The sequence below is a fragment of the Neolamprologus brichardi genome, chromosome 16 (genome assembly GCF_056152115.1).
Source record: "Neolamprologus brichardi isolate AB-2024 chromosome 16, ASM5615211v1, whole genome shotgun sequence".
NCBI classification, from domain to species: Eukaryota; Metazoa; Chordata; class Actinopteri; order Cichliformes; family Cichlidae; genus Neolamprologus; species Neolamprologus brichardi.
In genome coordinates, this window is record NC_142119.1 from 27,725,854 (window position 1) to 27,753,000 (window position 27,147).

General features: G+C 39.5%; 2 protein-coding genes and 1 long non-coding RNA gene across 4 annotated transcripts in view; 2 read left to right on the top strand and 1 right to left on the bottom strand.

Moving 5' to 3' along the window:
• The window catches only part of abca12 (ATP binding cassette subfamily A member 12), a 57,775-nt gene extending 51,887 nt beyond the window's left edge, over nt 1–5,888 (top strand). Inside the window, exons 66-71 of the mRNA XM_035912791.2 lie at nt 1,919–2,053; nt 2,557–2,660; nt 3,018–3,110; nt 3,374–3,479; nt 4,463–4,600; nt 5,068–5,888. Coding sequence (XP_035768684.2) covers nt 1,919–2,053; nt 2,557–2,660; nt 3,018–3,110; nt 3,374–3,479; nt 4,463–4,600; nt 5,068–5,151 — 660 coding nt within the window. The 3' untranslated portion in view covers nt 5,152–5,888. The remainder of the gene's footprint in view (nt 1–1,918; nt 2,054–2,556; nt 2,661–3,017; nt 3,111–3,373; nt 3,480–4,462; nt 4,601–5,067) is intronic.
• Nucleotides 5,889–10,116: 4,228 nt separating this feature from the next.
• The window catches only part of bard1 (BRCA1 associated RING domain 1), a 38,544-nt gene continuing 21,513 nt past the window's right edge, over nt 10,117–27,147 (top strand). The window contains exons 1-5 of one of the 2 annotated variants that reach the window (XM_006802349.3): nt 10,117–10,300; nt 11,322–11,378; nt 12,106–12,254; nt 13,133–14,217; nt 14,792–14,872. In XM_006802349.3, the coding sequence (XP_006802412.2) occupies nt 10,209–10,300; nt 11,322–11,378; nt 12,106–12,254; nt 13,133–14,217; nt 14,792–14,872 (1,464 nt within the window). In that variant the 5' untranslated portion in view covers nt 10,117–10,208. The remainder of the gene's footprint in view (nt 10,301–11,321; nt 11,379–12,105; nt 12,255–13,132; nt 14,218–14,791; nt 14,873–27,147) is intronic. The other variant, XM_006802350.3, reaches the window with a different exon arrangement.
• On the bottom strand, nt 16,817–17,736 carry LOC148098284 (uncharacterized). Its single transcript, XR_015716615.1, has 3 exons — nt 17,404–17,736; nt 17,184–17,287; nt 16,817–17,080 (listed from the first exon to the last, which is right to left on the bottom strand). It is a non-coding gene; the product is annotated as an uncharacterized LOC148098284 (long non-coding RNA).

A 27,147-nucleotide genomic window follows, 5' to 3' on the forward strand; every position in this document is an offset into this window, starting at 1 on the left:
CACCATTTTGAGGTCAGAATAAAGAACAACAAAAACATTGTCTCTGACAGTCTCAGGCATTTTACCAACAGAATTGAGCACGCACATTACCAAGTGTGCTGCATATAGATACACATGCTTACACAGACAGTAAAGCACAGAAATGGATCTGTCTGACACTAATCACCCTCACTGCTGTTGTTACAGCCCCTCCTCTCCGGTCGGTATACTGACAACAATGGTTATAATGGCAACTGCAGCAGCATCAGGCTAATTCTCAAAGCTGAGGTTATATATAGAGTTCCTCTTGTGTTGTCTCCTACTGACAGTCCCCTAGCTGTGCATAATGAGACAGGCCTTAATGGGGTCATTTTGCATTGACATGGTTTTGTTTGCTTAATGAGCTGTAACATCAAAGGTGATAGAAAGCAGCTTTTATGAGAGAACATAAAAACATCATATTTTGATTTGAACCTGCTGCATGAGGAATAGTCTATGTTACCAGTCTTTATCATTCACATAACAAAATACTGTGTATTTGTCTAGTATGAAATTGCCTAGTATAGAACTTTTAAACAGTAAAGCTTTAAAGCAGTGAATGGTAATGAAAACTCTAGACAAAAGGCGAATTGTCTTACAGAGAAACAGCAGAGACTGTAAGTGAAGGTATCTATTGCATTAACTTGCTTCATCGATCTGGTTTCCAAATTTGCCAACTAATGGGAAAAAGACTAAAGCCTACCAATGGGAAATCACTTTAAGCTATTTGAAAATGTAGTTGTATTTACAGCACACTATTTTATTTGATTAACAGGGAAGCCTTGAAGAGTTTTAAGTGACTGAAATGTTTATAAGTCATTAAGGGTTTTTGATCCCTGCTGGGTTTAACACACAGGATCAACTGCCATGCACCAAATGGATTATACTGCATCAGCTTCTGCAGCCCCGGGACTGCATAGAGTTTAGATAGAATAAAGTCACAGTGTAAAGTCATCACTGCTGTACAAACATAATTAAATATTCATGGAAGTGGAATAGATAGATACCTTAGTTATTTGTTGTGTGGCTGTACTGGACGAAATGGGAGAAAGCAGTTACACGTGTAACAGGAATATAAAATTGGCAGTAAGAAATAGAATCACCCTTTACCCTTTATCATGTAAATCTATATTTTCCTATTGTGAAAACAAGTATGTGTAGTTATATATTGGATCTCCACTGAGGGTCTCCAGTTGAGTTCTTTGCATTATCTTAGAGTCTCTACCTTACAATATAAAGCGTCTTGAAGTGACTGCAGTTGTGATTTGGCTGTTAAGGAACAGCAACTGTTTGAAGCTTTATCATGTGGATGAAGCTAGGAGCAGCATGGTAGTCTATAACACTGTCTTGTTTTGCTTTGGGGTGAAGGCAGGAGCTCAAACAGCCACGAGGAGCAATTATTAGACCTATCGACTCCTGTTACATCACTGAAAGACCATTACACATCTCCTGCAATGATTAGCAGTTTACAACACGTTGGACATTCAGATATATGTAATACATAAAGAGCATACATAACATAATTTCTTTAGGGATTAATAAAGTATTCTGATTCTGATATAAACACGTATGGAAAAAGGCAAAGCAAATTTTATTACCTTTAATTACTGTTGTTTTCTATCATTAATCTCGTGCTTATCACTTAGCATGTAAAGTGTCTAAAAAGAAGATTACAGGTGGTAGTCCATGCAGTAATAAATAAATGATTTGCTTTGACCACTGGTGCTGCACCACCAATTAAAAAAGAAAACAGACTGCTAATTAAAATTATTACAATGTAACCTATCTGTGTAGTCACATTCTGGCTGGGATTAATGAATGCCAAACTAGAGTCCTCTCACATGTGCTGTTTGTTATTTTGTCCATCCACTTTGTAATCCCCTGCTTGTTTCCTCTGTAGCTGGTGAACTACCTACTGAAGAGGCTGCAGCTCAACTACCACAGAAACATTATTACCGACGGTTACAGTTGTGGCACCCGAAGGAAGCTCTCTACAGCGCTGGCTCTCATCGGGAATCCACAAATCCTTCTCCTGGTGAGAACACACCTGTTCACACTGCTGTAGCTGCACATTTAATTTCCTAGCAAGTCACCAGACAACAAATATTAAACTAACTCTGCACCGTTCCTCCTGAAATGGTCTTTGAAGGAAAGCAGATATTGATCACTTAGACTTGACAGATCGCATATAGTTAATTAGTCTGCTTACCCAAGCTTACCCGAGGGGTGGTCTTGCCTGTAGCTTTTAAGTTTGTTTGTGCCTTATGTCTCCATCGAATCCTCTCTTCTCGTTTTCTCTCCCCATTCCTTTTTGTCTTCAGCTATTCCCTTTTCCTCCCCGTGTTTTCTTCAGTAACCAGTGCTCCCTTGTTTGATTTGTCTTCATTTCTCTGTTGTTTGCTCTGCATGCAACACTGTACCTCCCATCCCCATTCCTATTTTGCATTTATATATGTCTTTACTCTCTCTTCTTCGCTGATGCCTTTATGTTGTTTTGACCATTCCTCTATTCTTGTCTCATTCCTCCGTTATCCACAGGATGAGCCAAGCTCTGGCATGGACCCTCGTACTAAGCGTCACCTATGGAAAATCATCTCTGAGGAAGTGAAAGGAAAGTGTGCCGTGGTTCTCACATCCCACAGGTTAGAAGATATCATGCACCCATTATATGACCTTAGCACAAAGGAGAGATTTGTGCAGAGATGATTAGCATTCTAGGACAAAGCCATTCAATCTTTTTCCCACAGCATACTCTAGATAACAAATGCAATAACATATATATATATATATATATATATATATATATATATATATATATATATATATATATATATATATATATATATATATATATATATATATATATATATATATATATATATATATATATATAATTTCTTTGTGTGTGACAGCTGGCATGGGTAATTACTTTTATCCTAATGGACCTTTGTATGACCTTTTATCTTTCCCTCCTTTCCCTCCTTGTCTCCAAATCTCAGCATGGAGGAATGTGAGGCACTGTGCAGCCGTCTTGCCATCATGGTGAAAGGTCAGTTCCGATGCCTGGGCTCCCTGCAGCACATTAAGAACAGGTTAGTGACCTCTTCTCATCCTACAACCCTGCCATTACTGCTCTCCACACCCTGTCTCCACTGCCTCTCTTTCTTGCCCCCCATGGTCCTTTGTGCAGTTGAATGCTCAATTTAATTTGTAAGAACAGTGCCCTCCACCACACACACACACACACACACACACACACGTACGCACACACACACACTCTCTCACTCCACCACCAGAGCCCCATGCCTCAGACATGTAAGAACTCTGCTTTGTTCATAAAATCTCCCTCGTGCAGGTTTGGCAGTGGGTTCACTGTGAAGATGTACTTGGCTGAGGCCTCCTGTGACGTAGGGAAAATCACTAGCTTCATGCAGCGCAGATTCCCCAGCACTTATCTCAAGGTGAGTTATCCAGAGCAGTCAAGAGTACTTGGTAAAAAAAAGACTCTTGACTACTTTGTGTGCATATATTTGAATATGCACTATAAACTCTAAAGTACACGAGGCATTAATGATCAATTGATAATTAATAAGGCAAGATACTCTTAAATTATGAGCCTTTTATGGGTATTATTTCCATCCTTTGTTATTTGCCTAACAAACTAATATAATAAATCCACAGATGTAGTGATTGTGACAAATCCTGGCAGTATTCTAAGGTCCTTTAGATCGTTTATGTTTCTGGTATATAATTATATATAACAGATGGATATATAAATATGGCTATATTTGTCAGTGTTTAAGGCAAACGTGTTAGCAAACAGTTGCTTATTTACACATCCAGCAGACATAAATCAGCATGAGCACTAATTTGGCGTCATGTTTCTGTCTGCCTCACTCCTTCTGTTCTAGTCTTCACCAACTCCTGAGGGAATGTGGGAGTGAACCAAAACAGCAAAGTTGTTGCCTCTGAAAGCGCTAAATCAGTCATTTAAGTATGGGGTTACCTTCCGAGCTGGGTGATAATTTTGTGTATTTGTCACTTTGATTAACCGTGTTCCCTGTACACGTTTGAGTCAGTGTTAATATGATAATAATGATCAGTGAACCATTAAAGAATCTATAAAAATGAACTTTGTCTGATACCTCGCTACCCATGTGGACTTTTCTTCATTATAATGCTGACTTGCTCAGCTAAGAATAGAAGGAAACTCATTATATAAGAACCTGCTGTGCCCAGAGCCCTTACCAAAAGTAAAGTGCGTATACAGTATTTTAAAAATAATGTAGATTTTCTACCCCCAAAATAATGTTTGCAGCATTGTAAGATTAAGAAGGATTTTATTTTCTTCATACAAGTGCAAGAATCAAATTATAGTTAAAGAAGAACGAGCACTTTCTTTTAACTTTTAACCTCACATTTGGCATCCTTTTTCAACACACAGGACCAGCACTCGACTGTGGTGCAGTACCACGTCCCATTTGCTCCTGGAGGTTTGGCTGACATCTTTGACCAGCTGGAGTCCAACAAGACTGCTCTGCAGATCAAGCACTTCTCTGTGAGCCAGACCACACTGGATGAGGTGAGGAAAAAAAGAGACAACGTAAACTGAGAGAGGGGAAGAACTAGTGTGAGGTTTTTGTAGGTGTGGGTTGATGGTGGCAAGGGACAGAAAAAAGAGACGGGGAGTGAGAGAAGAAGAGAGGTGGGAAAGGAAGCAGGGACACAAGAAAGCTGAGTGGGAGTGAAAGACATAGAAAGAGAAAGTTTAAAAGAGGCAGAGGGAAACTGACAGAGGGAAGGCCTGAGGGAAAATAAATGGAATATGAGTTAGGGTGAGAATCCAAGAGCTTTATATGCAGCCAGTGCTGATACTCTTCAACCACTTTACCCCTTTGAGGCTCGGGGATTGGAACATACTATAGGCAGAAGACAGGACAGGAGAGGTGGGGGGGTTGGGAAACTGACCAGCCAAAATTAAGCAGGTCAGAGAAAAATAATTGCCTTTCATATTGACATGGCTCTTACATTATTGCTGAACCTTCACAGGTCTTCATCAATTTCGCCATGGGAAAGATCGGCATTGAAACCATACCAACTGACGCCGAAGATGAAGATGAAGTACAAGCATAGAGCTGACTGCCATCTTTAGTGTGTGTCCATTCACACTAAATCTGACCTTAATATAGTAGAAAATGTGACTTAAATGTTTGTGGGTTCTTTTTAGGAATATTATTTTTTTTAGTCACTTGACTGTGAATATGAAGGTTAAATTACACTTTTTTTCTTACCAAATCAAACTGTTGATGAAAAGCATAAGAATACATGGCCAGTCTGCATACACGAGTAGATGAAGTGAATAATTACTCTTCTACATAACACTGTTTGCATGTTCACTTTGAATCATTCAGGTCACATTATGTATGACGTTTGCTTTAATTATGTAGTCTGTTAATTTCTCTCTGTGGCTAGGGTTCTTTTTACCTACCTACCTTTACCTAGAATATTAGACCGTAGCTAATAAAATATTTAGAATGATTTTTAATTTAAGGTCATTGGTGGCAAACCATCACTATACAACATCATAACATACTCACTTAATAAATATATAACACAAACAAAAAGTAATGTATTTTTTTATGTGAACTATATATAATTCTGCTCCTGAGATGAAATTTGACAAAAGAAAATATTGACACCGAGAGCTTAATATGCACTTTCCCCTCACTCATTAACACTTTCTCCAAGGGCATATGTAACTTCTGGAATGACTGTACTGAATATTTAATAGACTTTTTTGCCTATGGACCTGCTCCATGTGGTATTAACTGCATCAAGCCTATTTTTATAATTTAATAAAGCTATTTTTCAAGTGCAGCTGCTGTTCATTTGCCTACTGTTTATGCTTCTACTATTTTTCTGCACTGGGACTATTTAAGATTTTTGATTTTGCTTCAGTGGTCAATATAAGTTATAAAAACATTGCAGATGTATTATTGCATTTCTACTAATACTACTATTAATTCATTTCAGTTCTATCCATTTAGCATCCGTTATTTTCATATAACCAGCTATTTTGTGCTTTAAGGTAAACACCCTAACATTCATATAATGCCCTAAGAGCAAACACTTTGCGACACTGGGGAAGACCGTCCTTTTTACAGGAAGAAACCTAAGGAAGGGTTGAGAGAGGTAGCATACTGCAGTGACTTGTGAAGGGAAAGGGGAGACAGAAATAAGAAGCATAGAGAGACCAGAAACAACAAAAAAAAAGTTTCAGGAAAAATTTGACAAAAGTTAATAACATGCAGTACTGGTATATAAACGCACACGGACTGAAAAAAAGGGGAGTGGAGGAGACGTACTCGGTGCGTCAAACAAAGTCTCTCAAGTACCTTGCACCTATAATAGCAGGTGTTAAAGGCTAATCTTATAAGCGGAAAGAGTTAATGTCTTCCAAGCCCGAACTAGGATCTGGTTCCACAGTAGAGGGGCCAGATATCTGAAGGCTCTTTCTCCCATTCTACTTACATAAACTACAAATCACAAATAAGCCTGCAGTTTGAGAATGAAGTGCTCTGTTGGAATGATATGGTGGTCCCATGGTAAATGAGGTCTATATAAAGTCTGATCATTCAGGGCTTCGTGCTGAGGAGAAAGATGTTAAATACAAATCAGGATGAATCAGGGTTTTTTTCTCATCCTAGTTTTAGATGGCACATTAGTGGCAGTGTTTTGGATCAATTGAAGCCTCATGTGGGACCTTTTAGGAAAAGAAAAGTCTATCATAAGGAATTACAGTAATCCAGCCCAGATATAACAATTGCAAGGACTTGGTGTTTTTTGAGCATATCTGCAGAAGAAAAATCATTCCTAAAGATCTGTTTAAAATGCCAGTCAAAAGAGGAGTCTAGGTCAAAGATTATTTTTTTAAGTGTAGGATATTAGCATAGCCTAAAGAAAATCTTAATGACTAGTCTCAGAGATATAGAGACAAATGGATAATACAAAAATACAAAAAAAAGAGGATAGGAAATTGACAACTGATAGAAGATAACACTTCTCTGTTTTTTCTGATTTATTGTTCTGATTACATGCACAAAAATTCATCCATAGGTTTTAATAGTTCACAATATATAGATTTCTGACACATTAGCTGGTAGTTAGTGTTTGTGTGTATGTATATATATATATATATATATATATATATATATATATATATATATATATATATATATATATAAATGTGTAGGAGACAGGAACAGGGAAGTGTACTGGTATCAATTTTCAAGAACAAGTGATGTGCAGAGCTGTAGTAACTACAGAGGGATAAAGTTGATGAGCCATGCCATGAAGCTATGCAAACGAGCTGTTAAGAGCAGCAGTACACCTTCATGCCGAAAAAGAGCACTACAGATGCAATGTTTGCTTTGAGAGTGTCGATAGAGAAGTACAGAAGCGTAGAAGAGATTGTGTATGTGAAGGTTGTGAAGGACATGTATGAGGATAGAGACACAGTGGTGAGGTGTGTGGTAGGAGTGAGAGATGAGTTAAAGGTGGGGGTGGGATTACATCAGGGATCACCCTTGAGACCCTTCTTGTCTGCAGTGGTGATGGACAGGTCGACAGATGAGGTGTGGACAATAATGTTTGCACATGACAATGTGATCTATAGTGAGAGTAGGGAGCAGGTGAAAGAGAGCCTAGTGAGGTGGAGGTATACTTTGGAGAGGTGGAGGTATTTTTTTGTAGAACTGAGACAGAATACATGGGTGTGAATGAGAGAAACCCAGGTGTAGAGGTGAAGTTGCAAGGAACAGAGGTAGTGAGGGGAGTGTAAATACCTGGGGTAAACCATCCAAAGTGATAGGCAATGCACAAGAGAGGTATAGAAGAGAGTGTAAGCAGGGTGGAGTAGGTGGAGATGAGTGTCAGGGGTGATTTGTTACCGAAGACAAAAAACAAGAATGACAGGGAAGTTTGACAAAATAGTAAAAGTGATGTATGGTTTGGGGATGGTGGCTTTAATGAAAAGACAAGAGGCAGAGATGGAGGTTGCAGAGTTTAACCCTTGGATGCACACGTGGGGTCAAAAATGACCCCATGGGTTGTTTTTCTTCAAAATGTTTAAAATTAAAAGTTGTAATATATTCATATTCCAGGTATTCCTCATAAAATATGTTTGTAACATGAGGCCATTTGCATTTTTATTTATTTTTTCATTAATTTAAAAATAATGCAGTTTTTGTATCACTACCCCACTCTTCCACAAGTGGGGTCAAAAATGACCCCAAGTAGTTCCTATGGAATCTTCTATGAAACGTTAATTCTTAGCAACTCTGACCGTCCCACTTACACTTCTAAAGGATCAGGAATTAATTTTTACACAGTAACATACATGATTTATAGTCAGTGCTGCACATAAGTGGTCCGCAAGTGTGCATTCGCTGTCAAAATAAAAGTATTCCCAGAAATTCAGAGAATACACGCTTCTTTTGCGGTGGAGGAACACCAAAGTAATTGCTTATGGAGCTTGCTTCTTCGACATCTTTAAGAGTTCTGAACAAATGTCTGTCCTCCTCCAGAACATCTAATGTACACAAACGAGCGTTCCAAATTCTTATCTGGTATGCATCTTTTATTTTGACAGCGAATGCGCACCTGAGGACCATTTATGCGCACCCCTGTTTATAGTTTCCTGTGCATTTCAAACATTGTCCTTTCTGATTTTTTTTTTAAATATCTAAAGTAACATGGCTGCTATGAGGCCAGCTAGGATCCCTGTGGACCTTGCCCTACAAATGATCCAGGATGGATGGGATGAAGAGTCAGGCACTGACTCAAAATCTGACATCTCAGATATAGAGGACCCAGACTATTGCCCCCCCCACTGAACAAGGCCAGTCAGACACAGAGGAGTCCTCTGAAGAGGAAATGGATATTAGGTCTAACAGAATGAGCCCCTCTTACTGCTCTAGCCACAATATTCTGAATTAGTCGGCCAGGGCTTGCACCTGGGTTTAGTACTGTCTCCCCAATAAATGCATGGAAAATGTTCATGTCTGATAATTTAATAGAAGAGGTGCTGACATGCACAAACATGGAGGCACAAAGAGTAGCCACAGACAGGAGAAAAGAGTGGAAAAATGTAATCAAACATTAGCTCCTGGCCTTCATTTGATTGACCATTCTTGCAGGAAGTGAGAATAACTGGGATGTACCAGGCAGCGTGTTTTTTGGGAGTCCTCTGCATAACCCATTGTTCAAGGCCACTATGTCAATTCAAAGATTTGAAGATATTCGCAGTTTCTTGCACTTTGATGACAAGAGGACCAGAGCCTTCCGACTGAAAACAAACCACATGGCAGCTTTCTGCTACATTTGGGGCCTGTTCCTGGTCAACTGCAGACAGAAATTCATCCCTAGTGATTGTGTTACAGTGGATGAACAACTTGTGCCTTTCAGAGGGAAGACCCAGCTTCGGCAGTATATGCAGAGCAAGCATACAAAAGTGATACAAAGACTGCAATTTCTTAAAATTAATGAAAAAATAAATAAAAATGCAAAGGGCCTCATGTGACAAACATGTTTTATGAGGAATACCTCAAATATGAAAATATTACAACTCTTTGTTTTAAAGATTTTGAAGAATAACAACCGAGTTTATAGCAAAATGCATTGTTTCTATTTGGGGTCATTTTTGACCCCACTCGTGGAAGAGTGTAGGTATTGGTAGGTTGTGCATCCAAGGGTTAAGGTATTCATTGGGAGTGAGCAGGAGGGACAATATTAGAAATGAGTATTTCAGAGGGACAGCTCAGGTTCAGCAGGTTGAAGAAAAGTCAGAGAGGCAAGGCAGAACATGTGTAGAGAATGTGAATATATCGGACAAAAGATGTTGAATATAGAGCTGCCGGGCAGGAGAAAAACACAAAGACCAGAGAGAAGATTCATGGATGTTGTGAAAGAGGACTTACACGTCCGATTCTCAAAAAAACACAACAAAAACCCCTACGTCAGGGTTTACGTCATCACCGGTATGCCCGTCGACCAATCCACTGTGGCAATGCGCTTTGCTCGCTTCCGTAAATATTTGGCGGGAGACGTAAGAAGTAAGGGAGGAAGTTGTACTTGTTTTTGCTGTTTGATTAATAAAACAACAACAAAAGAGCAACACTCCTATTCTAAGAATGGATGAGCACAGTTCCGTGCAAACAGTGGACTGGAAGAAGACTAAGGAGGCGGTGGCAAACTTCCGACGGTTGCTGCTTTGTTCCAAATGGTAAGTAAACGTTAAGTGCAGTACAGAGTGGCAAGCTAACCCTGCGTCGTCTACGAGTACTGGAAGTCAGGCTAAACTGGGTCTTGTTTTATGTGTTTAGGTAGCAGCAAAAGTAACAAAGTGTTGTCTTACACTTAAAGCGGTACACATATGTAAACATTTACAAATATGTAAATGTTAGTTTGGTATGTTTGTTTAGTCGAACAGTGGCCTGATGCTTATAGAGAAATGCAAAGCAACATGGAAGAAACTTAACCGTGCCTCTAGTCTTGTCCATTATCGTTAACTTTTCATTTGAAACCTCACTTTCAATTCATCCTTAATTAACACACGTGCGGCAATGCCATGAAATGTTGAAGACCTCTGTGGAGCAATGAGAAAACACCACGCAGCCTGCACTTCAACGATGAAAGCTTCCAAAATATAATCTGGTAAACCGTGCCATCACAATAAACCACAGATACTAAACCTGTAACTCGGGCACAACAAATTACGGTATAGCGGCGATAACGCCTGTAGCACCTGCCAATGAACACACTGGCATGTTTTGCTAAGCGATCTGGCGCCGAATAAGTGACAGACAACGGCACAAAGCGTAGTAAAAACAGAGAGTGGTGTGCTGCTTAAAATTGTATTTGACTGTACTTGTAGCTGTGATGGAGTTCGGGTGATTATTTTTGCATATCGCAAGATCCCGGACTGCCCCAGAGTGTAAGTTGCTAAACATCCAGGACTATCTGCTTTTGTTTTTATGATGGTAATGCACTTTGTGTTAAGATTTTCAGGGTCTTCTAAAGTTCAGATTTTACACATTTGGCTCAAAAAGCATTGCAGCACCCTGCATTCCTAATAAGGCTATTGTAAAGGCACTTATGCAAACTTGCCTTACGTTTTTTTTTTTTTTTTTTTTATCCCACTTCAAATTAATTTGTGGGTCTTGGGGCTATACAAATAACTACTATAACTAACAATCCAACTAACTACTTTTCTGTCTGTTTTGTTCTCTTTTTTTCCCCCCCAGTTCAGATTTGATGAAGGAACCTGTTTGCTTAGGTTTATGTGAGCATATGCTGTGCAGGTAATGTATGAACTTAAGTGTATTCTAACCAATTAAACACCAATAGGACACCAATAGACAGCTTTAGCTAATAAGACTAATGGGTCAATTTCATTTGGTACACCTAAATGGTTTTAACACCTGCAGTATGTTTTGCCTTCATCACAGATTACAATGTGAGCATAGTCTTGCCTCCCCTCTCAGATACTATAGTGCTTTTCACACATGCACTGTAACCTTGAAGTTTTAGACGTCAGTTATTAGAGTTAGTGGAGAAAACACATATATCCAAAGCAGCTGGATTTTCCACGGTTTAAGCTGGCAGGTGCCCAATACAAAAACCTATGTGATGATGGTTTATGCCACTGTGCGAATAATGCAGGTAGTAGTCTGGTGCCTTTATTGCTAATGAGTGGGAATAATGTGTTCCCTCCTTCATGCTAACACAAAAAGTATTTCAAGTAGTTCCAGTCCATCTCAAACAGGCATTTTTTTTTTCCTGTGTGGTACATGTTGGAAAGTTGAAATGTTGACAATATCCCAACCTAATTCCCCTGAAATTGTCTGGAGCGGATGTGTGAAAGTGGCTACTGAGTGAATTAATGTCTGCATGCTTAAACAACAGCCCGGATTTTGATTCTTCTCTTCATGACTGGATGTTCTTTAAAAGCGAAGGAATAACCACTCTGTATTTCTTCTTACTGAGCTGTAGTGTGGATTCCTAATATGGGATATATTTATTCCACAGGTCCTGTGCTGGGCCACGTGCAGGAGATGGCTGTGTGGTGTGTCACAGCCCTGCGTGGGTGAAGGACATTCAAATCAACAGGCAGCTCAGCAGCATCATAGAACTCTTCTGTGGCTTAGAGTCCCTGCTCACTCCTCTTAAAAATCCAGGTAGAGGGAAGCTATATATAAAAATATAGCAGGCTAGAAGCATAATTGACAATTTATCTTTCGAAATCCATGTGTTTGGTTCGTTATCTTTCTCACCACGCTCATCCTTCCACACCCCGCTCTATCACTTGTTGACTGAAATGTTCAAACATTTTTCTCCACTAATCTGATCTCTGATTGACAGGGTTAGTGGCTTGTTCCTTTGGTTTATTATATTTATTGCCCATCTGGCATCCACGTAATGGCACTAATTATGCAGTGCAATTATCTATGTTAGTGTTTAGTTTGCAAGTAGATCTCAGCTTTGAAGAAGAATTTCAGAAGGGCTTTCAAAGCCATGTAGTTAATATGGGAACAAATCTACACGTTGTTGTCAGTGTTCACGAAAACAACTAAAGATGTAGAAAGCAAACGAGGTGCTGCACCATGTCTTTCATATGTTAGCATTATTATTTCACTACACCTAATAAGCTGTGCAGTTTCTGTTTATGAGGGATTTTTTTCTTTTGCTTTCTTGCATTTTATTAGGATCCCATTAGCAGTAGCGTTATTGTTTGCTATTTTACCTTGAGCCCTTTATTCATTAATATGTATATGTTTATGTACTCGTATGTAACCACTGTAACACTCTAAACGACCAGCCTTGAAATGCAACTAATACTGAAGTTCAATTAAAAGAAAGCATGGAAAAAAGGTCACCATCAAACCACCCCAAATTATACATTACGAACAGTTCCTCAAAGATCGATGTTAAACTTTCAAGATTTCAGTATATAAATTATTCTTAATTAGCTTGAATAGTTCCATGTGATAATTTTTGTTAGTACTGTGTTTTCACATATATTTCTTTTCTTTTTTTTCTCCATACTTCATTGTAGACTTATCTGTGGCTGAGATTCAGCCTGATGGCCCTGTACTTAAAAACAACAAGAAGAATTTTAAAATCTGGTTCAGTCCCCGCAGCCGCAAGGTACGCTGCACAGTCGAAAAGGCTGCAGAGATCGCCGTACCGGACAGCAGGTCTCCTGGAGAAACATCTGCAGCACAGCAAGACACCCTCACTGCTCAATGCCAGGACCTGTCAGTTTTCAATTTCACCTCGTCCTCCCAAGACTCCGGCTCCTCTTCTTCTCAAAGATGCAACGGTGAAACAAAAAACAACAGGAAGAAGAGGTCAACTAAGAAAAATGCTACCAGCAGGAATGTGCCGGTGCAAGGAGCCACCAGAACCACACGAAAACAGACGAAGCAAAATCTGAAGAAGAAAAGGTTGGAAGCCATAAACCAGCAATGGGGCATCTCAGAAGAGGCTCATCTCTCTGAAAATGAGCAGGTGTGTGCTGATGGAGCAAGAAGGTCCAGTAAAAGGGTTTCTTTCCTAAGCCCTGTTGTCACTTCTGATGGGCCTCAGCCTGAGATGGCACAGCAGAGCACTGACAAACTCAGTCCTGCCAGGAGCACAGTGAGAGAGAGTCTCTCAGAAGGCAGCGAGACTGTACTGAATTGCCAAACTGAACTTGTTCAACCCTTGCCGGAAAGTGCCTTTCAGCATGACCAGCTGTCTGCAGATGTACCCAAATCAAATGATAACCCCAAAAATCACAAGAACGTGTCTCCTTCTGAGCATTCCTCAAAAAGATCTTGGACCGAAGACAGAAACAGCACTTTGGATAACACTCCAAAAAGACCAAGACCTTCTCCAGGCAGAAGGGGGAGAAAATCATTGAGTCTGATCTCTCCAGTTGTGCTAAATCCTCCATCTCTGACTACCCCTAAGAGCACCAAAAAGTTCAGAAAAGAGGGCAGAGACAGCCCCTCTGTTCGAGCCAGTCCCTCCACAGAAAGTTACAGGAGATCTTCCTGTTTTAATGGTGCATCTGTTGGACGATCCAGTCCAGGAAGCCCTGCAGTTATGAAGAGGAACCACAAGGGAGAGACCCTGCTTCATCTAGCTGCAATCAAGGTCATAAAGTGTTGGCATGATTCACTTTATTTACTCAATTTTCTGTTATACTCTAGGTGTGAAAATATCTGCAGGAGACTGCAAGAATAAAATCTGTGCACAGTGTTCCTAAAAAATGAGATATTAAAATGGTAAACAATTATAATTTCACTCATTTTAGCTCAGTAATGCTGTTCTTGGGTTAGGACATTTTGCAGAAATAAAAATCATGAAAATTAGTGAGTGTAAGGAGCAAACCTGGCATTTCCTGTTTATTCTTTTTTCTTCTTTAAAAAAAAAAAATTCCAAATATATAATTTAATATTCTCCCTTACTGTGGATTTGAACATATTTGGCTGTATTAGATCAGGCAGCCATATTCCACTCTATTGAGACTAAACTGTCTTACAGTAATCCTTGTAAACATAGCTGTAATCATTCCCTGGATCCCAGACAAAGCAATCAATGGCCCACTGTTGAGTGATTGATAAACCAGAGAGCTTTGGTTTACTGAGATCAGCTGCTGTGTTTAAAGGTTTGCATTTACAGGTCTAGTTCTGACCCCAGGTTTGTTGTTATCTTTTGGTCTTTGCAGGGAGATGTAGAGGCTGTCAAGGATCTTCTGGACCAGGGGGCTGACCCCAATCTAAAAGATAATGCGGGGTGGACACCTCTGGTAGGTGATGAATTTGTTAGTCTCATTTGTTGTTACACTGTTTCTTCAGCAATGTAGCATTTGTTTACACACAATCGTGTTTGTTTTTTTAACTTCTTTTGATGACAAATAATTGGTGTCACTAGAGTGACTTTTTCCACATAGGTTTTCGTATGGACTTTAACTTTACTTCTATAATGTTTGCTACTTATTATTATTGTTATTAAAGCTAAATATTTGCATTTGTTCCTCATTGGTTACTCATATTTCTACTATATGAATGGCCCTCTTTTGCTATCTCTATTTTCTGTTTGTTTTTAAACTCATTTTTTAAAATGTAAGCATCTGCACTGTTTGTGTGACTGGGATAATAAGGGCCAGATTCACTAAGCAGGGCAAATTGGCACTAGTTTGCAATCAGCGAAAAGCACAGATAGGAGTGGAAATTTCAGATGGTGATGTTAAACAATGCATAAATTTATGATCAAAAGCACAGTGAGTTCATTATAATAATAATAATAATAACTAGAAAGTGCATTTTCTGAAGAAACTGCAGTGTGAATGCTTGAATCTGAATGTATGCACTGAAATGAATTAATTGATGAAATTAAGTTAAAAATGTTGAATGAGATTAAAAAAAAATGAATTTTTAACCTGACAACAAAAGTGCTGAACTGCTAAAAGCTGACTTTTAAACAAAGGAAGAATTTGGAAAATAGCTGAACATTAGAAAAAGATGAGTATTGACAAAAGAAAATTTAGAGTCAGAAAACCTCTGAATTAATATTAAAAGTTTATATTTTTCTAATCACTTAAAGAGTGGAATTATGTATTATAAATCTCCAATTCATAAAAAAATAACTTATTAAAAATAAATGTAAAAACAAATTTGTTGAAATGAACTTAAAACATGAACAAACATTCTGGAGAAAATACAAACTTTAATATACAGCATAATGTTTTTCAGACATGTTGTGTATATTATGTTTAATAGTATTATATACATCAATTTGTTTTGTATGTCATAATAAATAACATAAAAATCTTAAGTCATATTTTACAGCTCCTTTCTGAAAAGGACTAGTAGAATAAATAAAAATAACTAAATTAAATAACTAAATAAAAATATTAAGCAACATATGAAATACATGAAAATTCAACTTTTAAAACCACAACCCTGAACCTTTAAATTGTGAACATGGCTGAACAGCTGTTTCTATCAGTCTACGTAATCTACTGATCTGTCTACACATCTTTTTATTACTCATTCTTTTTTGTGTTTTAATGTAAACAGAGTCCACACAGTGGTAAAAGAGAACTGTATAGAGATTTTTGAGTAAATTCAAATGAAAGCCTAAGGTGGTGACAGTTTAACACATACAAATAATCAAATAAACCCATTAGTCCTTTTTGTGAACATGGATAAATAAGTATCAATAGTTTACAGCATTGTTCAGCCATGCCACTAAATGCTTTTTTACACAGTGTTTTAACCTGGGCTCAGACACAAAGTCCCAAATTTAGTTATCTCAGTAAGTCCCTGCCTTCGAGTTGTGTTTATGACTAATTATTATACACAAGGCTTTATCCATCTGAACTCTAAGGACACAAATATGAAAAAACCTATACTTACCAGCTGATACCCCACACTACACACTAGGTGTGCCATGTGACCTGAAACTTTGGTAAAAACTCATCATAATCATTCTGTTAACACTGTTTTTTTTTGGGTTTTTTTAACACTGTTTTGCTGTTCAGCAGTTTAAAATGTTTTAGATTGGATTACATGGAATGAATTTGAGTTCTCTTGGGGTTTTTGTGTGTGTTTTGTTCTTAGCAGATTTTTTTTCCATACTGTTGAATTCCAGTTACCACATTTCTGGTCATATGACATCCCGAGTGCCCACTTGAAAAAATCCCCACAGTTAATTCAACATTAAAACAAATAAAAATATGTTAAATAAATAAAGGTTTGCTCTGTGTTGAAATAGTAAATAAGCATACATTCTACAGAGCTCTAATAATGAAAACAATCCTTTAGCCTGTTGATCAGAGAGAGGCAGTCATTATGTCCATTTAAAACCTGTAATCAAAGAGCACAACGTTTCTGTGAAACTATAAAGTCCCAGATGATCCTCATCATGTCCAGTGACTTCAGAGTGGATCCTCCCTGTCATCCAGCCAGTGTTTGATGTGTGGCAAGCAGCACAGAAGCAGGATAGCTGAGGCCTTGAAAGAAGAGCAGAAAACAGGAACATATGTAGTTGTAAATGTAAATATCAGTGATACTTGTCTTGTCAAAGGGAATAAAATAATGAAAATGTTAACTTACACACTCATTTAGGGAGGCTCTTGACACTGCACAGAGGAGGCACAGTCAGTCTGACAATGATGGTGATCTCCAGGGATGTTTTCCTGCAGCAACATTCCTGCCAACTGGCCATATGATCCAGAGTAGTTGGTTTGTAATGAACAGAAAGGTGTATATGTTAGGTAGTGTGCACTTAGAGCTGGTCCTAAGAAACAAACACATCCTGTAATAAACTGAATACCTGTAGTAGTGCTGCTGCAAATATGAAGCCCTTCTATCATGTGTGGTTTCAAAGAAGGTGTTTTGGAGGCTCAGTCACAGAAACTGTGCAGTCTGTTCAGTCCTGAGTGTCTCAGCTCTGAAGGGGATGGATCACAGAGGGAAACACCTGAGTACAGACATTACAATACACTCTAACACTTCTAAGGTCAGGTAAAAACACAATTTAAACACTTTACAAAAAATTAATACATGTTTTCATGGAAATTATGTCATTAACCCTTTTTGATGCGAGTAAATCTCACCGACTGCTTGTGGGACAAGCTAGAAGGAGGACTTATCACAGAATTTCTCCTGTGCTCCAGATGTGAAGTCTCATGCTTTGGTCGTACGGCAATGAAGATGGTGATGATGAAGCCTCTCTGATCTGTGGCATTACAGTTTCTGGCTGCTATGTGCTTCACACTGTTGGATTTTACGCTTTTAAGCTTGAAGAAGACACAGGAGGACTGTGTCTCTCTTAAAAAAAACAAAAAAACAAAAACCTAACAACCTCCCACCGAACCCCCCACCCCCCCACCCCACTCAACTCCCACCTACCCACTCAACTCCCCAGCCTCCCAAGATCCAATGTCTATACAAATGTAGGGTATCAGCTGGTAACAGGAAGCAAGTGTCACATATGTAGTACATATGTGACACTGCTGAAACACTTCTGGCCAGAAGTGTGCATTTATCAGCCAGTGCATTTATCATCCCAGACCCACCCTGATAAATGCACTGGCTGAAACATGATAAAAGCTCATAAAAATGTATGTTTCATCGTAAGATTTGTCCAAGATTATAACAAACCAAAATCAATAACATTTTTGTAAATAGTATTTTAAAATAAAGGCACACATAAAGTGGCTTAACTGTCATTATTGCTGTAATTAGGTATTTTAAACCTTTAGTCTGTGTTGTTCTCCCAGAAACAATGAAGAAGCTGTTGAACATTTATTTGTTGTGTGGGCAATCCTCTGGTCCACCCTTCCTCCCTCCCAGCCACAGTGAGACTGGGGCAGCCTGGCAGGATTTTGAAGCCTGGCTGCAGAGAGGATATGCCTACACTGTTTGTTTTAAACTGGTATATTTGATTTTTCTGACATTCATAGATTACTGTAGGTGATTTTTAGATTTTCTGTAATAAATAAAATTGTTATATTTTACTGATATCATTACTTAATTCATTTAATTGTATTTTATGTAAAAGAATTCAAACATTATACTGCAATGCAGGGCGTTTTTTCTTAAGCCAACTTTTAAATATCGCTCTACTTTCTTATGTCATTCAAAAATATAAAAATTACTTACTGTATTCAAAGATCTAGATCATGAATCATCACAGGACAATACACAGTATACAGGGTCATGGTAACTATGGTAGGTCTTCATGACTCCAGAATGGAGACATTGCTCTGGCTGAGAAATGAAAATTAGGTCAAGCAGTGTGTTCTTCTCTGTGGTAGGGGCAGTGATGACCTGTGCGTATCCCCTAGACTCAAACAGCTCCAGGATTGGTTTGTTTGCACTGGATAAAACATTCTCATTAAAATCACCACAAACTATGATGGGATGACAGTCCATGATCTCCAATGAGTCTAATAGGCTTACCAGGTTTTTCAGGAATGGCCTCAAAGTGTAGTCTGGAGGTCTGTACACAACTGCAATCAGAGCACTGACTGGTGCTTCAACCTTTAAAGCCAGAAATTCAAGGTCAGTTACATTATGGATGTACTGTTTTTCATGCACTTGAATGTCACTTTTCACATAAACAGCAACTCCGCCACCACTTCTGTTTGCCATTTGGGGAAAGTTTGTGTAGGACAGGTGTCTGTTGCGTTTAAACAAATTGTAATTTTCCAAGTGGAGACTCTCTGCGACAAAAGAGCCCCGCAGGTGTGTTTCTGTTAGGCACAAAACATCTGCTAGACACAATTCATGGTGACTCTTGATGTCATTAATGTGAGCTGGCAGTCCCTCTGTATTATGATGAACAATGGTGAAAACGTCTGACCTGCTCAGTGTTTGTCTCACGTGTAGAAGAGGCATCATGTCATCAAGGTTGGCTTGTCTCATGTTCTCAAGCGCTGCAGTGATTTCTGGGTTGGTGAATATTTTTTTCTCCTCCATATCAAGAAGATACAGTCCACTGAGAGACGTCACTCTACTGACAGCTACGTAGGCCATGCCGGGCTCAAAAATGCTCTTAAGAGAGACAACAGCTGATGTGGTTGTCATACCCTGTACCTTATGTATTGTACATGCAAAGGCCAGCTTCACTGGGAACTGTCTTCGTACCACTCCTTTCTGCTTCAGATTCTCCTCTGCTCTCTCAATGTACACCATGTCGTCTGCTGGTGTGCGGTTATTCTTTCCAGATGTCTCATTATCCATTTTAAGTCCAAGCTTGATGATGTGTTGGTCGTTTTCAGAGTAAACTACTCTAAGTAGTTTTCCAAAAGCTCCATTAACCAAACCATTTTGTATGTCAATGTTTCTGGTGAGCATGACACGAGCTCCTTCTGCAACTTTCAGTGTGTCTGGTAACTCGTTTTTACCTCCTTTGAATGGTCTGTCTTGAAGTGCCATTCTGCCAGTTCTAGGATCTTTTCTATAATCATCTGCATGGATGTCAATGACATGAGTATGGAGCAGAGCCAGTGTTGAAGAGTTGTGTGCATCCACTTCTTTATTAGTTGCAAAAATGTGCAACGCATCAGTCGGACAAAGGGCTGGTTCAGTTATGGCCTGTGACAACAAATCTCTATCTGCTTCGCAAAGCTCATCCAACTTTCCTTTCACACGAATTCTGTTCAGCATCTCAGCAAAGACAACATCATCTTTCTGACGCATAATCTCAGTCAGAGTGATCATTTGAAAATCCTCCCGCCACAGGTCGATCTCGGACGGGTTGTGCACACAGAGAGGTTTAGACTGTCGCACTGGGGGTAGCTGATAGAAGTCTCCAACAGCAATGACTGACATGCCTCCAAAGGGTCTCCGAGTCCCTTTGATCTGTTTGAGTCTTGCATCTACGTAGGCAAAGAGATGTCTTGACACCATAGACACTTCGTCAATGACGATTATTTCAGCATTCAAAAGTTCTGATCTGACTTCATCCAGCTGATTGCCAAGTCCCTGAATGGGAGGTTTTAAGCTTCTAGGCAGCTTGAGTAGAGAATGCAGTGTTGTTCCAGAAATGTTAAATGCTGCAGTCCCAGTGAAAGCAGTTAACAGGACAGTGGGTTTTGATATGTCAACGTCGTCTGCATATCTGGGTACTTTGCTCAGTATCTTAGATGCTTCTGAATAGATGCATTTGATAAGATGTGATTTTCCTGTTCCTGCACCACCATTAATATAAAAGAAAAACTGCTCTGGATTTAGAGCACAGACTCTTTTAATGCACCAGTCTCTAACTGCATAAAATATGCAGGCTTGCTTCTTATTCAGATTCTGAAACATCTGACATAACAATGTGGGATCAATAGCAGGGGGTTCCCTGATGGCTCTGACTTCTGTTGAAGCATCAGCCTGACGGCTGTAGTCGGGCACATCTTCCTGTTCATTTTCATTGTCTCGCTCTCTTTCTTGTTCAACAAGTGGCAACCTTACGAGATCTGATTCAGGTGCCAGATTACACCATTCGTCAGTCACACCTCTGTTTTGCTCATATTCCTCAACAGCGCTCTCGATCTCCTCACTGTTTTTCTCATATTTTTCTCTGTTTCTTTTGACAATGTGTTGCACGTACTCAAGATGGTCAGTACCTGGTAGCTGTACACAGCCAGCACCATAGAAAGCCTGATAGGTTGGCAACGATGGTGTTTTCAGTTCGTGGTCTGAACGATGAGGAAGGTAAAGTTTAAGCAGTCTTCCGTAATATTGCTCTGGATGTTTTTCTTGTGAGCAGCGGTGAAATCTGATGATAGCAGGCTTATCGTTTTTGCGCCTTTGCACAAATCCTATCTCATTGAGAAGGGGCAAAACATCTTTACCTTTTGTCTGTTGGCCATAGACAATCCTGCAAGTAGCAGCAAAGTCTGCCATGCACATCTCCTCAAACTCTGGTGTTTCAGGTCTGGCTTTGTATTTGTCATTCAAAGATGTCATCCAAACATTGGAAGACTCGGGTGTTGTGTTGTCCAGAACTGACAGGGGACGACTCATTTTCACAGGATTATCATCTGTTGGTATGAATATTACAGCACGTGAACATTGCTTCATGTGAAGACCACATGCACGAGCAACACACTCCTGTGCACTGATCTCTCGCTTCTTTGAATATGCCTGCATGACGGCTCTCATTTCATCGCACTCATTTACACTGTCCTTATGGGAGTTCTCAATGACAGTTTTCAGGTACTCAGATAGCCCGCCCTCTTTTTTTGATATATATTTCATTAAATAATTTGCAGCGCCGAAAGCATCTAAAACAAAGCTTATGTCGATATTACTGTTCCAGGCTTCAAGCAGATGTGGATTATAGCCATTTATCCAAGAGTCTTTTGGATCACGCTTTAGTATGATCGTACTCCTTGTGTTCATTTTATTCAGGTATCTCTCATATTCTGCATGTGTCAACTTGCATCTTGCCAAGAGCTGCTCTAAACTCATGGAAGCAGTTTCAGGTTCATTCAGCAGCTGGTTCAGTGGTCTGAGCTTGTTCTTTGCTGTTTCTACTTCCAGTGCATCATCCTCACTGGGTCTTGTGATCATTGCCTCATTGCAGGGTGGTTTAGGAAAACCAAAACGGCACCCGGAGCTTAAACTCCTAAAGCACGTCTTTGTGTGGTTCTTACTGTGTTTTTGCACTTCTGTTACTTTCTTGTACAGTTCAGGTTGTTTATGAGGATCAGGCAGCTGAGCTGTGATGTATTTGTTTATAAAATCAACAACAGTTTGCTCATCATCCTCCTCAAACACAGGAGCACCTTCTACCCACAGGAGGCAGTGTATGTGTGGGCTTCCTCTGTGCTGAAACTCAACTCTGTAAAAGTAGTCAATGACTTTGCCAAGTGGCTCTGCAGGAGATAAGAGTAAATCTCTGAATAATGCTTCAACTCTCTTGTCAAACATGCGCATTGTTGTGACAGGATTGCTTCTCAGGATGTCACACTTTGCTGACCAGTCGAGTCCTTCAAAATTCACTTGTTCACCTTGCTGCCTTGTTATTGCCTCAATCACTTCAGGCCAGCGCATTTCAGCAGCTGAAAATGTGCAAAAGAATGTGGGAGTTCCCAACTGTCTGATCATGGCGAAAAGATCTCTTGTTGTTTTCTCCCAATAGGCTGGGGTTCCTCTCAGAGGCTGCATGAATCTCACTGCGTCTTTATTTCGCACCAGTTTCTCCACCTCATGTTTATCTTGTAACATGCCTGAGGTTATTTTTCTCCCATCTCTGGTCAGAGGCTTTGCCTTCCTTAACTGTATTGTCATGCTGGAAGTAGCCAAGTGTATTTCAGTCACAAACTGTGCAAAGAACAAATAGTTTGTGTCTTTGGCAAAACGATCATCAATGCAGAAAAGTCTTGATTTGAAATACCCACTGGGGGATACTTTGATCAGCCTTCTTTCATCAAGTGTGTTTTGGCCTGTAGGAAACTGCACAGGGAAGGCCATGGCCTCCAGTTTAGGTGTTTTGAAAAAACTTATTGGATTGTTTCTCTCTGCAGGAGCAACAGAGTAGATTCCTTCACTGAAACATAATATCTCCTCAGCCACATCAGGGGGCTGCAAACAGGACTCGAGTGCAAAACCACCATTAGTCAGTCCATCTGCTTGCTCTGAATCATCTCTCATCTGCTCATGTGATTCTTCACCATCATAGGGTAACATGTCAATATCCTGTTCATTTTTATTTTGTGCTTCACTCAGTGCATTTTTCTCACAGCTGTCAATTTCCATTAAATCAGCCTCATCATAATCGTCCTCATTCATGTTTTCATCATCATCCTCCTCCTCATCTTCATCAGGAAGTGTTGGATCACACAGCTCAGCATCATCTCTGATGCTCACATCCTTATACTGTGGATGAATCTGCTTGAGTTTATGCAGTGCTTGCACAAGTTTAGACCAGCTTACAGTCTGAAACAGCTGATGACCTTTGTAAGACAAGCGTCTCTTCAGTTTTACTCTCATCACCTGAGAATTAATTCTCAATCGAGGTAGTGCTTCAACAGTTTCCTGTACCTCTGATGGGACACAGACCACATTTCCTCTAATTGCTCTTTGTCTGCCTTTGGGAAGAGGAATGATCTTGGCAAATGGTATGCACTTTGCTATGAGATGTCTCTCCAGTATGTTGAGATCAGAAAGTTCAGGTGGAATATCAGCAAGATCCAGTTTATTGGCAACAGCAAGTGCTGGCATGGATCCATTTTTAAGATGGTTATGGCAGGTGTGACAAATCCACTCCCTCTTTCTCTCATCGGGAACATTGCACTGCTCATTTCTGCAGTTTTCATCACAAACATGAACAAACCTTCCTGTTAAACATGTTGCAACCACATGTGGGTTTTTCACATAATTTGACCTTCTGCAGGGTCGTACTTGGTTTGGAAATGAAGCCTTGAAGCATACAGTACATGGGTATGATGGTCCAGCTTTGATTTGTGATTTGAACACAGATATGGCCTCGTTGATCACACTGTTGTCACTCTCTTGGGTTTGTCTGTTCACCCATCTGTATTTCCTTTTTATTTTCATTGCACATCTCATGTTGTGCATAATCCTGAATGCAAGATTACTTTGATACCTGTCTCGCATTAGTTGTTTCATTAGTTGTTTGTGTCTTACTCTGAATGCGTTGTCACGTGCATAACGCTGAGTCACTCGAGATCTCTGTCTCTCTCTGAATTCAGGGTTTTCTTGATACCTTTTAGTGATATAGCTTTTTTGTTTCTTTCTAAATTCAGCATTGTCACAGTATCGTCTTTTAATATATTGTTGTTGTTTCTGTCTGAATTCAGCATTCTCACAGTAACGTCTTTTTATATAGTCTCGTCGTTTTTGTCTGAATTCATCAATCTCACAGTAAAGCCTTTTTTTATATTGTTGTTGTTTTCGTCTAACTTCAGGATTGTCTTTATATGCCTTGCTTGTGCGAGATTTTTTCTTTTCTTTGTAATCTTTATTTGAAGCATACATTTGTCGTTCTTTCATTTTTTGGTTTTCTTTTCTCGGTTTTCTCGGTTTTTCTGATGCCATTAATCTTCTTTTCATTTTTTGTCTTCGTTGTTTATTAACTTTCATCATTTTGTAGATTTTCTTTAAAGCAGTACAGGAAAGATCACAGGCTACTACATTATTTACTGCAGTAGAGATTAACTGGCTGCACGAAATGTCATTCTCTGGTAGGAAAATACATTCACTGGATGGTACTGATTCAGTTTGTGTACTGTCAAATGGTTTTACAGATGGCGTGGTTCCCCTTGGAGTAGAGGGATTTGCTTCATCAACAGTTGTATCAGCGTGAGTAGGTGCCACAGCAGTGGTAGCTGTTGGTCTGCAGACTGTGTCTGTGATACTATCACTCAGGTTGACTGTGCTCATACTGTAAAACTGCACAGGCTTCAGCTCATAGGTACAAGAGGGTGATATCTCCATCATTTCATAAGAATCTTGGAGCCTCTTAATCATGTCACTGAGGAGTGTGAATTTCAGCATCACAGCTGTACCACGATTACGTGACTGTAGTAGAAGAGGAAGACCACTGGGTGTTCTGGAGTGTGGGTCAAAGAACCCATATTTGCCTGATGTGGATCTGAACACTGCGATACACAATCCACTCATAATCAGTAAGGCATACTGCACATCTGACAACAGGCAGCTCAGTCCTGCTTCTAAGCTGAGAAAGGTATCTACTGCTTCCTCTGGAGGTTCTTCAAATGTCCCATACCGGGAAGGCTGTGTCATGTCAACATGATACATAGACCTGCGAGCATCAACTTTGTCTGGCAGCTCATCGGTTGCCAAATGAATATTTTTAGGAAATCTTTTCTTGGCCTCTTTGTACATCACATCACCTTTATCCAAGACCAGATTAAGGTCAGCTGTAGTCATGTTTTCATTCTCATGAAGAAATGCAAGAAATGTGAGCGAGTTACATGTGCACTGGTGGTTTCTGGAGTCTCCATATTTAGGATGTGCCTGGCTGTGAGATGCACAGACATGTATAATAGAGGGCTGGTTTTCAAGGTTCACTCTTTCTGCATTAGATGGTCCTGCCACATCACTGTGACAGCCTCTTTTCAAAAAATCAGCATAACCCACCTGTGGGTCACTTGACACCTCATGTCGTTCATTAAATTCATGCTGCAGTCCAATCTTTACAGCATCAGCATAAGATACCTGTTGTACATGTGCAGGAACATGTTGACCTGCCTGTTTGACACTTTCAGAATTGATCTTTGTAGACACACTGTCTTCTGCAGAGCTCTGAGGAAAATCAAACTCAGCCTGTTCACATATTGGTACACTGTGAAGCTCATGAAACTTCTTCCAGCGTTGTTTTGCAGCTTGTGACTTTTTCTGCTTCCTTGGCATTTTCACACACCTGCAAGTGTTTCTTAGTCTTTAGAAAATATGTTCACAAGATAAGAGTGGCACACACCAGGAGATGTTGTCTTTGTTTTTATATTTCAGTTTTTATTTGTCTGAAACAGTTGTCTTTGTTTGACAGTTTGTTCTTCAGTCGAGAGAATATTATGCACTCTCTTTATTGGCTTGGCACAACTTAGCAGCAAGCCCAGAATGAAAAACAGGTAGAGAGAAAATTTAGAAGAGAGAACAGACAGAGCAGGAGAGACACGGCTGGGAAATCACAATCAAACCGTGAATTAGAGTTTTCTTTGTTCAGTTTGTTCTTAGGTAGAGGCAATATATGCACTCTTTATTGCTTTAATGGCTTGGCATTTTTCAGCAGCAAGCCAAGAGTGAAAAACAGGTAGAGAGAAAATTTAGAAGAGAGAACAGACAGAGCAGGAGAGACACGGCTTTGAAATCAAACCGCAGAGTTTTCTTTGTTTGTTCAGTTTGTTCATAGGTTGAGGCAAAATATGCACTCTTCGTTGCTTTATTGGCTTGGCGTTTTTCAGCAGCAAGCCAAGAGTGAAAAACAGGTAGAGAGAAAATTTAGCAGAGAGAACAGACAGAGCAGGAGAGACACGGCTTTGAAATCAAACCGCAATAAGATTCTTGGTTTGGCACAATTTCGCACAAACCACAGGGTGAAATACAGATGGAAAGAAGGCAGAGACAACAGGTGGAGTAGGACAGAGGATAGAGGGGTTGGGGGGTTGGGATGTGAGAGAGAAGACTGGAAATCTGGTCCTTGTTCTTCTTCTGCACACTGTGAACAAAAAAGAAAAAAAAAATAATTTTATTAAAATGAAATCACATGGTAATTGTTTGGACTAATTGTGACTACTAAATAAAGGACAAAACAAATATTCAAGCTAAACTGTTGTTGGCTGCCATGTGCAAAAAGTTGCATAATTGGGCACTTTTTAAAAGAATAAATATTTAATTAAATTCAGCAATAATATTTTTAAATACAAATATGATTGAGCGAATCATTAACTAATCACATGTAGTGTGACTACAAAAATGTACGAAAAAAATATTTTAGCCCAATTATTAAGCTGCACTTATGTGTAATTATTATAAAATTGTGTTTAAAAGGTCTAGCACAAAGTTTGAACCCATCTAAGCTTATATTAGT